Below are 16,980 nucleotides of genomic sequence, written 5' to 3' on the forward strand. Positions count from 1 at the left end.
AGTTATATTGTCATAGATACGTATCAACTCAGTCTATCAGCTTCTCCTCCCCTCTCCCTATCTCCCCTCCATATTTAAATTTTTTTGCATATGATCGCATTACGATGCAAATTTGCAAGAACAATAGTTTCTGAGAACACTCCAGAAAGTTAACCTTAAGTAAAAATTGAGGATTCCACACTCCTTCCATTCCCTCCCCCATCCCCCCAGCATCTAAATGCACTTTACTTCCATGATTTTAGGTGCGTTGAGGCACTTTGTAACTTTTGTGCACATAAACATTTATGTAATGGCTGTTTTTTCTTCATGCATGCCTGGAAGTTGAGTGCATATCAACAGAAGAACCTCCCCCCCCCTTGCTTGGGTGATTTGAGTGCCATGGGAATCAAGGGATGGGGGATAAGATTTAAAAACATGTTTTATTGTATTATGGTGTAAGTGGATTATTGTGCATGCTCAGACCAAAAAAGGGGAAGGGGGAACATGATGGGAGCTGAACCGTCCATTCTTGGGACAATAATACAACACACATGCCACAATTCAACTCCTGACCAGTGACAGGGGAAATCTACAGACACAGAGTGCCAGGCACAAATTCGGAGTCAAACATATAGAATCCAATGTGTTGAAAACACGCTGGCAAATCATAACTGTGGAATCAGTATAAATGCACTTTGAATTCCTAAAAAAATGTTAAGTCAAAGATCCTAGTCCTTGCAAATGATAATAGCAATATGTAATTATTTTACAACTCATTTGCTGAAGAATTCCTGAAGATCTTATAGATCCATGATTGTTGTCCATGACAAACAAATGATAGGAGGAAAACATTTGGAAAGCAAAACCCCTGGCGGAAAAAAAAATTGTTACAAAAAGAACATTATCTTCACAGTTTATAGGAGTTCTATAAACCTTAAGTGTTCTTTGGTTTGTTTTTCCAAATATACAGGTTGATAAAACTGCAGGACATTTGCATAATCTAAACTAAAGGCCATACTAACAGGATGTAGTGAAGACAATATGCTCCCTTTGCAAGAAAAGAGGAATGGTCTTGGAAGCGTAACACTATCAGTGCATCCCTCTATCAAGTCAATGTCATTTATGTCTCATTCGGTATGTTCTTTCTGCAATCAGAAATTTCAACAATATCTCAGAGACCACAGAAAACCATAGAGCTGATATTATTTCTCACATATTTAGGATATTGAAAATCCAGCTCAAGAATCTGGAAAAGCCTTTATGATGTTGTCATAGGCAGGAGGTGGTGTTTGTGTTGAATGACAGACACGAAGACTGTTATTGGACCAGTGGAATTCAGGATGACTTATGCTGCTGTTGGTGCTCCCAGTCAGAGTTGTGGTGGTACTGGTGGGTACCAGTGTAATCAGCTGACTATCAGTTTCTACAGGAAGTGGAGGGGACTGAAGAAAAGGATGAAATGTGGAAGCCCGGAAACTTGATTTTCTTGGAAAGGAGTTGGCCTGGTCTAAGGAAGCTTGCCTTTGGAAGGTCAGGCTGGCCAAACTGAGGTTGCTGCGTCGTTCACAACTGCTGTTGCGATAAAACCCAGGTCTGCTAGCATGAGAAGCTCTGGAACGCCAGCTAGAGGATGAGGTACTCCACTGGGAAATCTGTGCACTAGCTCTGCGACTAGATAGGCAAGTCAATAAAATCCAGATTGTGCCTCCAATTATTAGTCCAATGGCCATAGAAACTGTAAATGCTGCTATTATTTCATCTGAAAGTGAAAAAGGACAGTGTGGTTAGTTATTATATTCCAAATGATACCTCTGCCCAAACACCAAGGATACAATTTTTTCTGCAATCGAACTCACATTTTACAGTTATGCATTGAAGCTGAAATCTTCATTTTTAGATTGCCCTCAAAGTAGTGTTTATCACAGTGCACTGCTTGAAGTGTGTTTTTCTTTGTTATTTTTAGTGTACTGGGAATTCTTATTTTTAAAATACAGTATTGAAGAGTGTTTGTTTGCTAAGTGGCATATGTTTCATTCTCACTATCAAACTACAATGGATATATCCACATATCCTTGGATGTTATGGTCAACTGCACCTGGATTTTCCTGTGTGGATGAGACAAGCCGAGAGTCAAATGGTTGCTATAATGGAGTACTGTGTGCAGTTCTGGAGGCCTCACTTCAAGAAGGACGTAGATAAAATTGAAAGGGTACAGAGGAGAGCGACGAGGATGATCTGGGGCCAAGGGACCAAGCCCTATGAAGATAGGTTGAGGGACTTGGGAATGTTCAGCCTGGAGAAAAGGAGGTTGAGAGGGGACATGATAGCCCTCTTTAAGTATTTGAAAGGTTGTCACTTAGAAGAGGGCAGGATGCTGTTACCGTTGGCTGCAGAGGAAAGGATGCACAGTAATGGGTTTAAACTTCAAGTACAATGATATAGGCTAGATATCAGGGGGAAAAAATTCACAGTCAGAGTAGTTCAGCAGTGGAATAGGCTGCCTAAGGAGGTGGTGAGCTCCCCCTCACTGGGAGTCTTCAAACAAAGGTTGGATGCACACTTTTCTTGGATGCTTTAGGATGCTTTGAGCTGATCCTGCATTGAGCAGGGGGTTGGACTAGATGGCCTTTGTTGCCCCTTCCAACTCTATGTTTCTATGATTCTATGATTCTAAATAGGATGGGAATGAACAAAAAGTTTGAAATTAAAAATGTCAAAGCATCATTTCTGTCTCATTACTGACCACTCCCCCAAACTTCTCAGAAATTAGACTTTGGATACAGAGATGAGCAAACAGTATAGCTGGTCAAGACCTTGTGCAATACTTTGTGCTTTCTAGCCTGAGTCTTATAGCGCCTTAAGGCTGCTTGCACAATACCTGGAACAAACAGGGAGCAATCTGAGAAATGGAGTGCTGAACTTAGTGCAAGTGGCTAGTGTAAGGGCTATTTCCCCCACATTTCCAGTCATGTAAGGACATGTGAAACCTTTGGTGGTCCAAGCTGGGCAGTGAATTAGTGGAATAGGCTGCCTAAGGAGGTGGTGAGCTCCCCCTCACTGGCAGTCTTCAAGCAAAGGTTGGATACACACTTTTCTTGGATGCTTTAGGATGCTTAGGGCTAATCCTGCGTTGAGCAGGGGGTTGGACTAGATGGCCTGTATGGCTCCTTCCAACTTATGATTCTATGATTCTATAATGCAATGATCGCATAAAATCCAGTGAGTAGTGGGCAGAGTCAAAGTTGCCAATATCAAATGGATTTTATAGTAAACATTAATGGATTAAAATGTATCACTGCATCATGTTTAATGGATTAAAATGTATCACCTAGGATCCTCACTGCAGCTGCAACAAGAATGACATTTGAAGCAATTTTTCCCATTTCCCTCCCTCCCCCCTGGTCTGCCCCCACTACAATTTCAAGGGCTGTGAAAGGGGTTTTTGTATTGATAACATTTAAGGATGTAAGTATACATGGATAAATAAGTCCATTGAGATATCACAGCTTTAAAAACATCCACTGAAATGGGAACAGGAGGGTTTCACAGAAAATTCAACAAATTAAAGAGAATGCTGAACCTTCCAGTTCTACCTACCAATTCACTTCATGGGCAAGAGTTACAGAAAATGTTCACACTGAGCTAGATATTTCATGAAGAAATTGTTTCTTCACTTATTTGCTTAATCCTTACTTGCTTAATTAATTTGTATCTCCTACTTATTTCTTTCCCAAGCAATTCTGATTCTATATCTAGTCTTGCATGTATATGTATCTGGATTTCTTGAGAAAGCATTAGCTGGTTTATTGCACTGCTACAAAGTAGTTATGGGTATTGTCTGCCCTAGAACTTATGAGAGTACTGTCAAGTTGCAAACAACTTATGGGGACCTAAACAAGGGACTTTGAAGGCAATTGAGAAGCTGTCATGGCCTTCCTCTGAAGAGTCTTCTATCCAAATACTGATTCTGCTTAGCTGCCAAGATCTCATGAGATTGGGCTACACTATGCCACCTTCTCCCCACCCCCAATAATTTTCACAGCATACTTGCAAATCACTATGCTCAGTGCTTGCTAAAAATGTGTATTTGGCATCAGCTGGCATACCAGCTTTTATTACCAGTTGTTTCATTTATCATTAAAATAGAGATTGTATAAATATATTGTTAACTGATTGTGATAGCCTGGGACAGGTTCTCTTTTTCTGTTAAAAATGTGTATTTGGCATCAGCTAGTATACCAGCTTTTATTACCACTTTCAGTCCTGAGCCATTAACAACAACTAGATGTCCAAACATTAAAATTAACACTCCATGGAAGCTTCACCTGTGGATTCCAGTATTCCAGCAGTAACCCTAGTAGCCATAGATAGTACCTACTGCATTTATATCCTACTTTTTTTTCATCATAGAACACCTGGGCCCATTCCACACAAGTTAAATGTAGCAGGGGTGTGGCAAATTGCAAACGCTACTAATTTGCAGTTATGCACGACGTCGCACACAATCTGCCACACTCCTGAAACATACCTGTGAAAGGCGCTTCGTTGTAGTGCTTCCAAGGAAATCCCCAAAAGTGGATTCACCCTCTGGAAAGCGCTACACTCTTGCAAAGAATCTGCAACAGTTTCAAAAAAGTTCTGTGCGTTACCATTGTTGTGGTTTCAGCAAAGTCCCTCCCCCTGGCTCTCTCCTCTGAACTTCCAGCGAAGCAATCGCCATTTTTTTTTCTTGGAGCGAGCAGAAAGCAACGAACCGGCGAGCCTTCATTCACCCAGCGAGGCTTCTCCGGCTACAGTCCCTACACAGAAGTGCTTTAAAGTTCTCCTAAGTCCCCAAGCACAACACAGTCCCGTTTGCAAGTTCCCTTTATTTTCAGCCGAAAATTGTGCCCGTGCACGGGGGGGGGGGGGGATTTTTTTTTCACTCAGGGGAGCGTGGCAACAATGAATCGGCAGCTCACATGCCAGTTGCCAGCTAGATGGGTCTCTACATTAGGAGGAAGCAAGGAATCAAGGAATCAAGGCATATTCATCGCAACGTGTTTTTCTTTTTTTTTAAAAAAACGGTGCTTAAAGGGAAAGGGGCTTTTCGGGAGCATGATAATGGCCGCCCATTGGCTGCTCGTTTGATTGACAGCCAGGGGCGGGACAAAGCACGGAAAAAATTGCTTCCTTTCTAGCAATTTTTGACAAGACCGGAAACCTGTGGGAAACGATTGAAATGCTACTGGATTCCACTACAAAGGCAGGTATGCATAACGCCGGATAGCACTATTTTAAATTCCGTTATTTCTTTCTGGAAGCAATTTGCCACATTGATCCTTGTGCGGAATGGGCTCTGGTGTTATTCACCAGATTCCCCAAGGTCTGAAATTGCCTTGTATGGAACGATACTTCCTTACAACATATTACTGAAAACTTCTGAATGGTTTCAAAAGAATGATTTGATGCTGGGTGCATCTGTATATGTCAAGAAGTATTTTATGAGAAGTCATTCTAGTACTGAGGAAAGATAGAGAAGTCGTGTATGCAGCTGAATTTTCATAAACAATACGACATTGACATGCACTATAACATATAATAATTTTACAGTGCCAGAAGACAATTAGCCAGGAAAGAAAGTACAATTACATCATCAAGGGCTAATTATCTCTCTTAACAAAATGGTGCCGTATTTCAACAGACTGATTTATGACCCTGCACTCTGATTTATAATTTAATTAGGTGGATGTTCCAGTTTCCTGCAGTTGTTGGGCAGCCACCACTTAACACGATCATTGACAAGCACAATGCCTGATGTGGAGCCAAGTGGCTTCAGGTGTTCCTTGGTAGGAAGGAAATTCAACAGAAGCAGCAATTAACAAAATATCACGCAATAACATTTGCACAATTCATTAGAAATTGGATCAACACAGTCTTTGCAGATCACCCTGTCTTAGGCATGGCTTTGTGATTGATGAAGACAGAGAGAGCATGGGGGCGGGGGAGAGATATGTCTGAGAAGAAAAGCTGTGCATGGTGGGGATTACATCATAATTTCCATTTCCTGCCTTATGTGAATCAAGATTTCCAGCAGATAATAATTCTGATGTTTTAAGCACAAATTACTGCCAGTCCTGGATTCCTTTATAAATAGTATTATGATAAAGATGACAACAATTCTGTATTTGAACTCTTGTTACTATTTCTTGTATTGCCCAGTGACTTGTTTTCAGATGCCCACCTCCCTCTTCCATCTCTTCCCCACTTCCCCGGAATTGAAAGTGCCTCAAACAAATCTGGGAGACATCACCTTTGTTCCTGCAGGGAATACCCATTTGGAGACTGCTATCTCTGTCAGAGGAAGCTTGTTGGCTCCAAATTTCCTAACATTTTGATACCTCCCAACACTGCGGGTTTGAATCGGTTGGTTGTCCCTTGTCCCCAGTCCCCGAGAGGTACGCCTGGCCTCAACCAGGGCCAGAGCCTTTTCAGTCCTGGCCCCAGTCTGGTAGAATGAGCTCCCAGAAGAGCTGAGGGCCTGATGGAGCTATCACAGTTACACAGAGTCTGTAAGATGGAGCTCTTCTTCCAGAGATCTGGTTGAGGCCAGGCTAAGAAGATCAGATCCCTCCCAGTATTGGCCCCATGGGCATGACATTGCCAGAAGATACCCTCCCCTGGCCGTGGTGGTGGCTGCTATTACAGGGATGGGCAGGAGGGGGAGGTCTATAGACTGTTTTTTTTTAAATGTTGTGGTATATATTTTATGTGGGTTTTAAAATTTTATTGTAAACTGCCATGAGCTGGCAGGGTCCAGGAGTGCTGGTCAACAAATATGAACATAAATAAAACAAAGACCATCAGCTAATGCTGTAGAGCTTCTAGGAGGAGTTACACTCCTTCTACAGTATCAACTTCATAGCTTGGGGTGCTGCTGGACTCAGGCTTCCTGTTGAGTGGGCAGGTGACAAAAGTACCTCTCACCAGCTTTAGCTGGTGACCTCCTGAAAACTTTCCTGGACTATCATTGTGATACATCTGTGTTAAAGCCCTCTGGGTAGGACTGCCCTTGAAGAGTGTCTGAAAGCTGCAATTAGTATAGAATGCTGATGGAAGTAGATCATACAGAGGGATCATATCACTCTTGCCCTGTTCTCTCTTCAGTGGCTACAAGTCAGCTTCTTCCCCCCTAATTTAACGTATTGACCTTAAAGCCCTATATAGCTTGGGACTAATGTATCTTAACTTTGCCTACTCACATGTACACCCATCTAATCACTGTAGCCATCTGCAGGGACTTTTTCCCCCAGCGCCCTTACTATTGAAGCCTAGATGGTTGCCAGCCCAGGAAAAATCCTTGAGAATTCCCTTATTAGGAAGAGTTATCTGTCCCTTCTAGCTCCTGTTTTTGTGTTTGTTTAATTGTTTATGCGTTGTAATTGTTCATATGTTGTTAAATTGTTTTCAACTTTTTTTATGCTGTATACCCGTATATAGTATAAGCCGACCCGCATATAAGCCAAAGCACCTAACTTTACCACAAAATCTGGGCAAAGATATTGACTAACATATAAGCCGAGGGTGGGAAATGCTCCATCATCATAGTCTCTCCCATCCAGCCTCCCCCACCCAACAAAGACAGAAAAGTCAAGAGAATGAATAGCTGCTGGTTTTTGTACTCCACTTTTCACTAACCAAAGGAGTCTCAAAGCAGCTTACAATTGCCTTCCCTTCCTCTCTTGATGCCAGACACCCTGAGAGAACTCTGACAGAACTGCTCTGTGAGAACAACTCTGGCAGGAGAACCAAACAGTGCCCCCCAAGCCAGCAGTACCCGAAGTTGGCAACCTGTTACAAGTACAACAGCTACCAAGCTGGGAGAATGGACAACTCTAACTACAACTGCAGTGCCCCCAGAACAAAACACTGAAAGAAAGAACTGTAAAATTCAACTTTTAAAAGAAACACATCCCCAAGAAGAAAAGGCAAACCATGTTGCCCCTCAGTTAAAAGAAGAAACTCTAGGAGAAAGAAACAGTAAATCCCAAAGCACCCCCAAAACCCACCTAACCCCACCCACAGAAACCAAAAGAATAGTTGGGAAGAAGTGATTAAGAAGAGGAAGAAGTGAAGGAAAAAAGATCAGAGTCCCTCAGTCAAACCGTTGATGTCCTACAAGCTGCCAGAGCAAGCTCAGGTTGCAGTACACATTTGCAAAAGGCAATGCAACGGTTGGTTGGCTATAGCAGGCTTTTATTTCAATTACCGTATATACCCGCATATAAGCCAAGGAAAGCTTTTTCAGTGTGAAAAAGGTGGTGAAAAACTAGGCTTATACATGAGTATATAGGGTACTTTAAAAACATTACTGGCTTCCATTGTTGGGGGAAAGGCAACTTAAAATACTTTAAATAAATAAATGTTGTTAAAGAGGATGTAGGTCAATCAAAAAAGCTGCCAACCTTTCGTCTCAAATATTTACAAAATTTTAGCTTAAGATCAGGGTCTGAAGCGCCTCTTTTTAAAGTCCAGTCTGATGTGCAGAACAGCTGTGAGAAACTTGCCCAATATTAGATGATTTTGGATAGCTGTCTTAATACATATTACTTAACTTTTCTTTATAGATCATTGTGAGTTTTATGATACAAGAAGTCAGCTAAACTCATGATTATTCCAGTTTATTCAGTGCAAGATTGTGTCTTTACCTGCTTTGTGTGTATATGCATGTGTAAAGTGCAAATTTAGGGCAACTCTGTCAGGTTTCAAGTCAAGAGGTGTTCAGAGGTTGTTTGTCATTACCTGCTTCATCATCATGACCCTGAACTGCTTTGGAGATCTCCCATCCAAATACTAGTGGGGACCAACCCTGCTTAGGTTCCACGTTCTGACAAGGTCAGGATAGCCTACATCATCCAGGTCAGAGCTCTTTACCAGCTATATAACAGTGAGGGAGGTAAAGATATTCCTAGCAAATGGGGGCAGGGGGGGTCAAATTTCTAGTTGACAGGAAATTTGCTGCACAAAGATCTGTGAGGGATGGCTGAAAAAGAACCTTATTCTCAATCTCGACTAGATTTTATTTTAATTGTCAGAATTTAATTTAAATCGCTGGATTAGTTGTAGTGTACCTTCTTTGCAAAAAGGGGAGGGGAGCTCAGGGAAGACTTGAAATGGTTTGTTTGTATTTTTGCAAAGACTCCATTTAATGGATGGGTCTGAGGCAGAGACTTTACAGGTGCCTTGAGTTTTGGTATTTTTTTGGTATTTCTTTGTCTGATGGCCTAAATAGTAATGCAAAAATTAATTTTAAATCAGTTTTAGATAGGTAAGTGTGAATCAGTTAAGAGAAATCTTGGCTAGTCTTCCAAAAACTCACATAACCCTCAAAAGTTCCTTATAGAATCACAGAATCATAGAGTTGAAAGGGGCCGTATAGGCCATCTAGTCCAACCCCCTGCTCAATGCAGGATCAGCCTAAAGGTAGAAGGTTATTATATGCTGTTTTTCTCTACCCAAAGAAGTCTCAAAGCGGCTTACAGTCGCCTTCCCTTTCCTCTCCCCACAACAGACACCCTGTGAGGTGGGTGAGGCTGAGAGAGCCCTGATATTACTGCTTGGTCAGAACAGTTTTATCAGTGCCGTGGCGAGCCCAAGGTCACCCAGCTGGTTGCATGTGGGGGAGCGCAGAATCGAACCCGGCATGACAGATTAGAAGTCCACACTCCTAACCACTACACCAAACTGGCTCTTAAGGTAGATATTAGGAATGATCACAAAACAGAAACATGAAGTACAGCTCATGTTCTTTGGCATGAACATTTAAGAACCAACAGACCGGTTCAGTGCTTTCTGGGGAAATGACAGCTGACAAGTAGTCATTTTGAGGTTCAGGAAGTCCAGGAGTATATATAATGGATCCTGTGCAAGCTATGGACACCAAATTCACTAGAGTACTCTATCTAACTGTCCTTTACTTGCCCTACAAGTTTGGTGAGGACTGGATATATGGGGTGTGAGTTCCAGCCTCCCAAATAAGGTGCCCTATCCTCCATTGATTTCAATGAAGGAAAAAACCTCAAGGGCAATAGAAGTCCAGCAGAACAGAGTATATCTGCAATAGAAACTGAAATTAAGGAGGATTTTTGCAAGCCCAGCACAACTAGTGCCATTGTGGCACTGAAAACCCAACAGGACTAAGATCAAACCAGATAATCTTTGCAGTAGAAACTGAGGTGTGGGGCACTTCTGCAAACCCAGTAGAAACAGTAAAATGCAGTAGTGTCCAGCAGGACTATAACCATTGTGGTAATGTCAGATCAACAGGACTGGTGTCTAGCATAGAATCACATTCCAAGCAAGGCGTGAGGGGGTTAGAAACTTAGCAAAACTAGAGCAATGTAATAGTGCCCAGCACAATCCAGTGCCAATGTGGCAATGTTAGTTCAATCACAATTCAAATTGGGGTTTGCACTCCTAACCACTACACCAAACTGGCTCTCTTTGGTACCAAGTGGTACCTCCAAATTTATTTTAGATTCCACAACAGGTAAAATTTGTAGCAACTTTCTTCCCAGTGGGCATCACTTTATTCTGAGTAGAAACTCTGCTATTCCATTTCTTCCATTTTTTGGCAAATTCATAGATAGGTCAGTCAATGACCCTACAAGTCATGACAGCCAAATGAAGCTTCCATTTTAAGTGGTAGTGTGCCTTTGCACAGCAGTTGTTAATATACAACTGTGTGGGAAGACTGCTACCTTCATCCTTGTGTGAGGGCCTCCCAGAGACACGAATCCAGCTTAGATGCCTGTATGTATGGTCTTGAATTCTAATTGTATTGAAGGGTAAATACAGTGTATGTTTTTCTTTTATAAAGGCCCATAACTATTCAGTGAAATTTTGAGCAAACATACTTTCAAATTTATTTTCTGGTTTATTGTCACATTTGTAATATAGTGACAAATATTTATATTATTGTCTAGTATTAGTAGTAGTAAAATTTTATTGTCCTTGGCCGAAGGTCCTCAGAGAATACAACCCCCACCCACTAAAATACAAGCATATATGTTAAAACACCTAAAACTCTGCCTTTGTTTCCCAAGCTCAAACAACCAAGTATCCATCTGACAGCACATATGTTAAAAGAAACAGTACTCCACCTGTAGGGTCAAATAAAAACTTCACACACATGAACAGGACTTTCTGTAGCTGAGTTGAGCTTTGTGTGTGTTGCCTGCTTGTGTTTGTATACAAGTATGGGCACGCGTGCTGAATCAGACTATTAAGTGAGGAAGTCTATCAGATGGTTAATAGTAATGTTTCCTCCTCTACCTACCCAGTTCTATTCATGCCATTGACAGATCCTCATTTCATTATGCTGTTTGTGTATATAAAAGTCTGATCCTGAATAACTTGTCATAGCTTTAGTTGCCATAGATTAAAATAAACACTAGGAAACAAGTTTCATACACTTAAAACAATCTTTATGATTTCATGGATAGAACTTTTAAGGTGTATAATGGTAACGCATATTTAGAAAATGGCCTTGTATGCTCCCTATGCAACCCAGATTTCTTGCAGACCACTCCCTGCCCCACTAAATGAAACTTACATAATAAAGATGCTCTATATATTCCAAAGATCACACATCATCGGGCATGTTTACTCTGAACTACTGCATTTGTCATATGGGTAGCTTATTGGCCAGCCTTCATGTTCACATGTACATTGGGCATAACTCAAAAACTGAAATACCCAATGGGACTTTTATGCTTCCCAGATTAATGAAGACCCCTTTCTGCTCATGATTGTGGCATGTGGGGAAAAACATGTGGAATAAAGCATGCCCTCAAATGCTCTGTGGAGGCTACTGCTGCAAAAATCACATAATTTATATGGCTGCATGTAATTTTTGCAATGAAGTGAATAGTGGCAGATTGTGGATGCAATAACAGCATGCTCTGCTGTAACAAGCAGAAAAAGCTGAGCCTCTTGTGGTGCAGGGTGGTAAGGCAGCAGACAGGCAGTCTGAAGCTCTGCCCATGAGGCTGGGAGTGCAGTCCCAGCAGCTGGCTCAAGGTTGACTCAGCCTTCCATCCTTCTGAGGTTGGTAAAATGAGTACCCAACTTGCTGGGGGGTAAACGGCAATGACTGGGGAAGGCACTGACAAACCACCCCGTATTGAGTCTGCCATGAAAACGCTAGAGGGCGTCACCCCAAGGGTCAGATATGACCCGGTGCTTGCACCTTTACCTTTACCTTTATTAATAGGAAACACATTTCTCCCATCATATAACTTCATGGCCCAAATAGAAATCATGCTTGCTGTTTCCACTTTTGATCCCCAAACAAGCTCCCATGTTTTATGATACCAATTCTCAAATGTTGCCATAATGAACATAACTTGTTCATAAAAGAAAGCAATTTTATTTCATCTCCCTTGGGTGTAGTTCAGTCAAGGTAATGTTGGGTTTTGAGTGTAACTATACCACTAAAGAAGGGAGGTCAGAAATCGACAAAATAGTAGTCCAAATCCAAAATAGGTGCTACTTCTATCTATTTACTTAGCTGACTGCAGAAGGGAAGGATCAACCAGTACCCTAGTACCCCTGTAAAAAAACAATGGTTTTAGGTGTGCTGATGTTTGGGCAACTACAGCTTTCCCACCCTAAACAATATATTGCCAACTCAGCTCTTAACCCTGCCTAGGTTTGCAAACCTCCAGGTGGTAACTAGAGATCTCCTGGGATTATAACTGATATCCAGGGGACAGATGTGTTCATGAGGAGATAATGGTCACATTAGAAGGTCGATTATATGGTTTTATACCCCATTGAAGTCTCTCCCCTCCCCAAAGCTGCACTCTTCAGGCTCCACTGTGAAAATATCCATGTATTTCCCAACCTAGACCTAGCAACCCTTTCTGCTCCATGCAGTGAATCAGTTGGAAGAAGAAGAAGAAGAGTTGGTTCTTATATGCCGCTTTTCCCTACCCGAAGGAGGCTCAAAGTGGCTTACAGTCGCCTTCCCATTCCTCCCCCCACAACAGACATCCTGTGGGGTGGGTGAGGCTGAGAGAGCACTGATATCACTGCCCGGTCAGAACAGTTTTATCAGTGCCGTGGCGAGCCCAAGGTCACCCAGCTGGTTGCATGTGGGGGAATAATCAGATCATTTAACCATGAGGTAGATATGCTTGCATTTGAAAAGAAAGTCAGTTCTAACCGCACGGTGATATCAGGGCTCTCTCAGCCTCACCCACCTCACAGGGTGTCCATTGTGAGGAAAAGGAAGGTGACTGTAAGCCACTTTGAGACTCCTTTGGGTAGAGAAAAGCAGCATATAAGAACCAACTCTTCTTCTTCTAACTCCCAGACTCTGCAGTATAGCAGTAAGCAATTACAGTGCTAGAAGAGTTGGTTCTTATATGCAGCTTTTCTCTTCCCGAAGGAATCTCAAAGTGGTTTACAGTTGCCTTCCCTTTCCTCTCCCCACAACAGACACCCTGTGAGGTGGGTGAGGCTGAGAGAGCCCTCATATTACTGCTGGGTCAGAACAGCTTTATCAGTGCTGTGGCAAGCTCAAGGCCACCCAGCTGGTTGCATGTGGGGGAGTGGGGAATCAAACCCGGCTTGCCAGATTAGAAGTCCGCACACCTAATCACTACACCAAGCTGGCTAGCCTTAGTTTTAAATCTACCTCAGCTACAAAAACCCACTGGGAAACTTGAGTTGATCTGGACTAAACTGGTAAATTGCCAGTGATTCCCCCCTCCCACTGCAGACTAATTGCAGTTCAAATGTTGAATATCTAGAATGAAATTTAGCTGTGATAATGGAAGAGCAGCACTAAAATGTGTTAATTTGAAAAATATGCCTAAGAAATATGACTGTGAAAGTTCATAACTCTGGAAAGAGATTTTGTTACTCAGTAAACCAACTGAAAAACAGAGAAAGAGAATTCAAAGAGAAGACAGTATTTTTAAAAAAATATTTTTCATATATTTGAGAATATGTTAAAAATACTTACTCCAGAAATTGAGTGGCCATGGGCTCTTGGAGCTAGTGTCGTTATCAGCCATAACATTCAAAATAATAAAAGTATTAAAATAGGGAATCCACAGCAGAGCACTTTGTTTCTAGCTTGGTTAGAGATGTGACTTGGAAAAAAATGCCCTTACACGTTCCCTTACATTGCTTTGTTAGCATGAAAGGAAATTAGTGTGTCATATTTCCTGCTTTTATACTCAAATTAGCAACTCTTTGCTTTATCTTGGCTTGCCACATGGTTCCTGAATCAGGGGAACAATTTCCTCCTCGTCATTTCCCCGGCTAGACAGTGAATTGACCGAGAACAATACTCCATCCCCTTGTGTTCTGCTTGTTATTGGATCCAACTCATCACTAAGGGAAGGAGAATGATTCCTGACTTTCCCCCCAGAGTATTTCTGTGCACAGAGGGCCCTGCCCTTATTCCTGAAAAAGCAAAAGCAAGCATCTGAGCTCGTACCAGGGAATCATGCTCTGGATGTACTTGGCTTCTTTTGATATGGTATTGTATGGTATTGCCCTTACATTTTCTATTATTTGGGTTTTCCTGTATGATTTGTTTTTAGACTTGTTTACCCTTCCACAACAAAAGTTAGTTTTTACAAGAAAACATTGTTCAAGTGGGTAGTTGTGTTGGTCTGAAGCAGCAGAACAAAGTTTGAGTTCAGTGGCACCTTTAATATGGCAAATGGAAGAGTAATGGGCAGATGTATGTTTAATTGTGGAATTAACTGAGGCTCTGCCTTTATGCTCCAGTCATCTCATGAAAGCTTATCAATATCACTAAACATTATAAAGTTGAACTTGTATGCAGCCAATTCACTCCCTACCTGATTGGCACTCCCGTGGGATATGCCACCAATAAAGACCAATCAGTTCAAAGAGGGCCAATCAGGACAAATTGGGTGCAGACAGCCAGGAAAAGCCTCTACCCCTGGGAATTTTTACTCATGAGTAAGTCATATCCCTCAGTCATAATAGTTTAGCCCCAATCAAGAGAGTCCTCAGCCCTGGTAATTTAATCCCATTCAGGAGAGAGCTCTCAGTCAGGAAAAGCTAATAAGGAAGCAGGTCTCTGACTCCAACTTCCAGTTTCAGAAGTTTTCCGGGTGGAAGAGGAATTGGCCTCAAAACATGCCTTTCTGCCAGTAAGTTGCCCAGGCCTCCTGGTCTCTTTCAATATCAAGGACAATGGGGGGGGGGGGAGTGAACCACCTCCTGATAAAGCCTCTACATGCTTTCTGGATGGGAAGGCCCAGAAACAGGCCTCTGCTGACACTGGGACACAGGGCAGCCATGAAAAGCCTCTGCCCTAGGAATGTTTTTTTCATGAGTGAAAGCCAGTCAGTTCAAATCACACTCGCCAATGAAGGCCAATCAGGTCAAATTGTGTGCAGACAGCTAGGAAAAGCTTTTACCCTGGAGATGTTTATTCATGAGTAAATAATGGGCTTCAGAGAGGGTAACCTAATAATAGGTCTGCTCTCTGCCTCTGATTTCCTGCCAGTGTAAGAGGTTTGCTGGATAAAAAAGGAGCTGCCCTACTGCTAGTAAGTTACCTTGGGTGTAAACTGTATGGGGCTTTTATTCCAACCCCAGATCGATTCAGTCCCTGCCCTCTACACAGAATGAGATTTCCGTTTGGATTTGGGGCAATTTTAATTTTCCTTCTGCAGCAAGAAGGATTGATCTGGAGTCACCCTACCTGTAAAATAGTGAGTTCGAACAGGAACAAGCGAGACGCAGTCGTGCAGAACAGCTCTTTTTATTTAAGAAGTGATTTCAGATGGAATCAACCACGTTGACTGGGGCTTGCCTGGTCAAGCCCCTGAATATATACACAGGGCAGAGGTGGACACGCCCTAGGCTGACCCTTGATTGGCTCAGCCGCGCCTGATTAGTTTAAACTCATTGGCTGTTCAACGGGGCAGCTTGGATCCTGTTCCAGACCCCAAGCTCAGCCTTCTGCTGAGTCACATACACAACACCCCTCCCCCCTTAGATAGTCACTCAGGAGGTGGTGAATAAAGTCCTGTAGGTATCTGGGGGGCACGCGGGTCCGCCCCGACCGGCGCGGCTCTGGAGACGGCACGGGTTGACTGACCTCAGTCCGTACTGCCGCGCTCCTAGGGTCCGCCGCCGCGTCGGCTATTGCGGGCTCCGTGCTGGGTGCCCTCGGCTCAGCCGCTGGACTGCAGAGTGGTGGTCTCCCGCCGGGGGTAGCGTCAGGGACGGGGTTGGCGGTGTCGCCTTCCCGATGCACGGAGTTGTCCCGGCGGCGCACCTGGTCCACGTGTCGCCGGAGGATCCGGCCGTCCTCGCCCTGGACCCCGTAGGACACGGGTCCCGTCGCGTGTGTGACGGTTGCAGGGATCCAACTGGGCCCATCGCTGTAGTTCCGGACGTAAACCGGATCGTCTGGGGCAAAGGCGCGTGGCGCGGAGGGATTCTCGTGGCCCTTCTCCCGGGTTTCGTCATGGTCGGGGTGTAGACGATCCAGGAGGGTTCGGAGTCTCCGTCCCATTAGTAGTTCCGCCGGGCTCTTCCCGGTTGCCGAGGATGGCGTGGTGTGCTGGCGGGCTACGAACTGCGTGAGGCGCGTCTGCCAATCTCCTTGGGGGAGTTTTGACAACGCGTCCTTGGTTGTCCGGACCATCCGTTCAGCCTGCCCGTTAGTTGACGGATGGAATGGTGCTGAGGTCACCTGTCGGATCAGGTGCTGCCCCAAGTACACCCGGAATTCAGTGGACGTGAACTGGGCTCCGTTGTCGGAGACTATCGTGTCGGGGAGCCCGTGGGTCGCGAACAGGCGTTGGAGGCTCCTGATGACCACGGCCGACGTCATGGCCGAGACCGGAACAACCTCCAGCCATTTCGAGAAGGAGTCCACGACGACCAAGAATGTGTGCCCTTGGAATGGCCCCGCAAAGTCGATGTGCAGGCGGGACCAAGGCTTCATGGCCGACTCCC

General features: G+C 43.5%; 1 protein-coding gene across 1 annotated transcript; it reads right to left on the bottom strand.

Annotated features, from left to right (window-relative positions):
* Positions 1-400: 400 nt before the first annotated feature.
* On the bottom strand, positions 401-14,153 carry MYCT1 (MYC target 1). The gene is made up of 2 exons (XM_077349384.1): positions 13,991-14,153; positions 401-1,738 (listed from the first exon to the last, which is right to left on the bottom strand). The coding sequence occupies exons 1-2, from the start codon at positions 14,040-14,042 to the stop codon at positions 1,218-1,220; spliced, it is 573 nt and encodes a 190-aa protein (XP_077205499.1). The 5' UTR covers positions 14,043-14,153; the 3' UTR covers positions 401-1,217.
* Positions 14,154-16,980: the final 2,827 nt, after the last annotated feature.

Source organism: Paroedura picta, chromosome 1 (genome assembly GCF_049243985.1).
Source record: "Paroedura picta isolate Pp20150507F chromosome 1, Ppicta_v3.0, whole genome shotgun sequence".
NCBI classification, from domain to species: Eukaryota; Metazoa; Chordata; class Lepidosauria; order Squamata; family Gekkonidae; genus Paroedura; species Paroedura picta.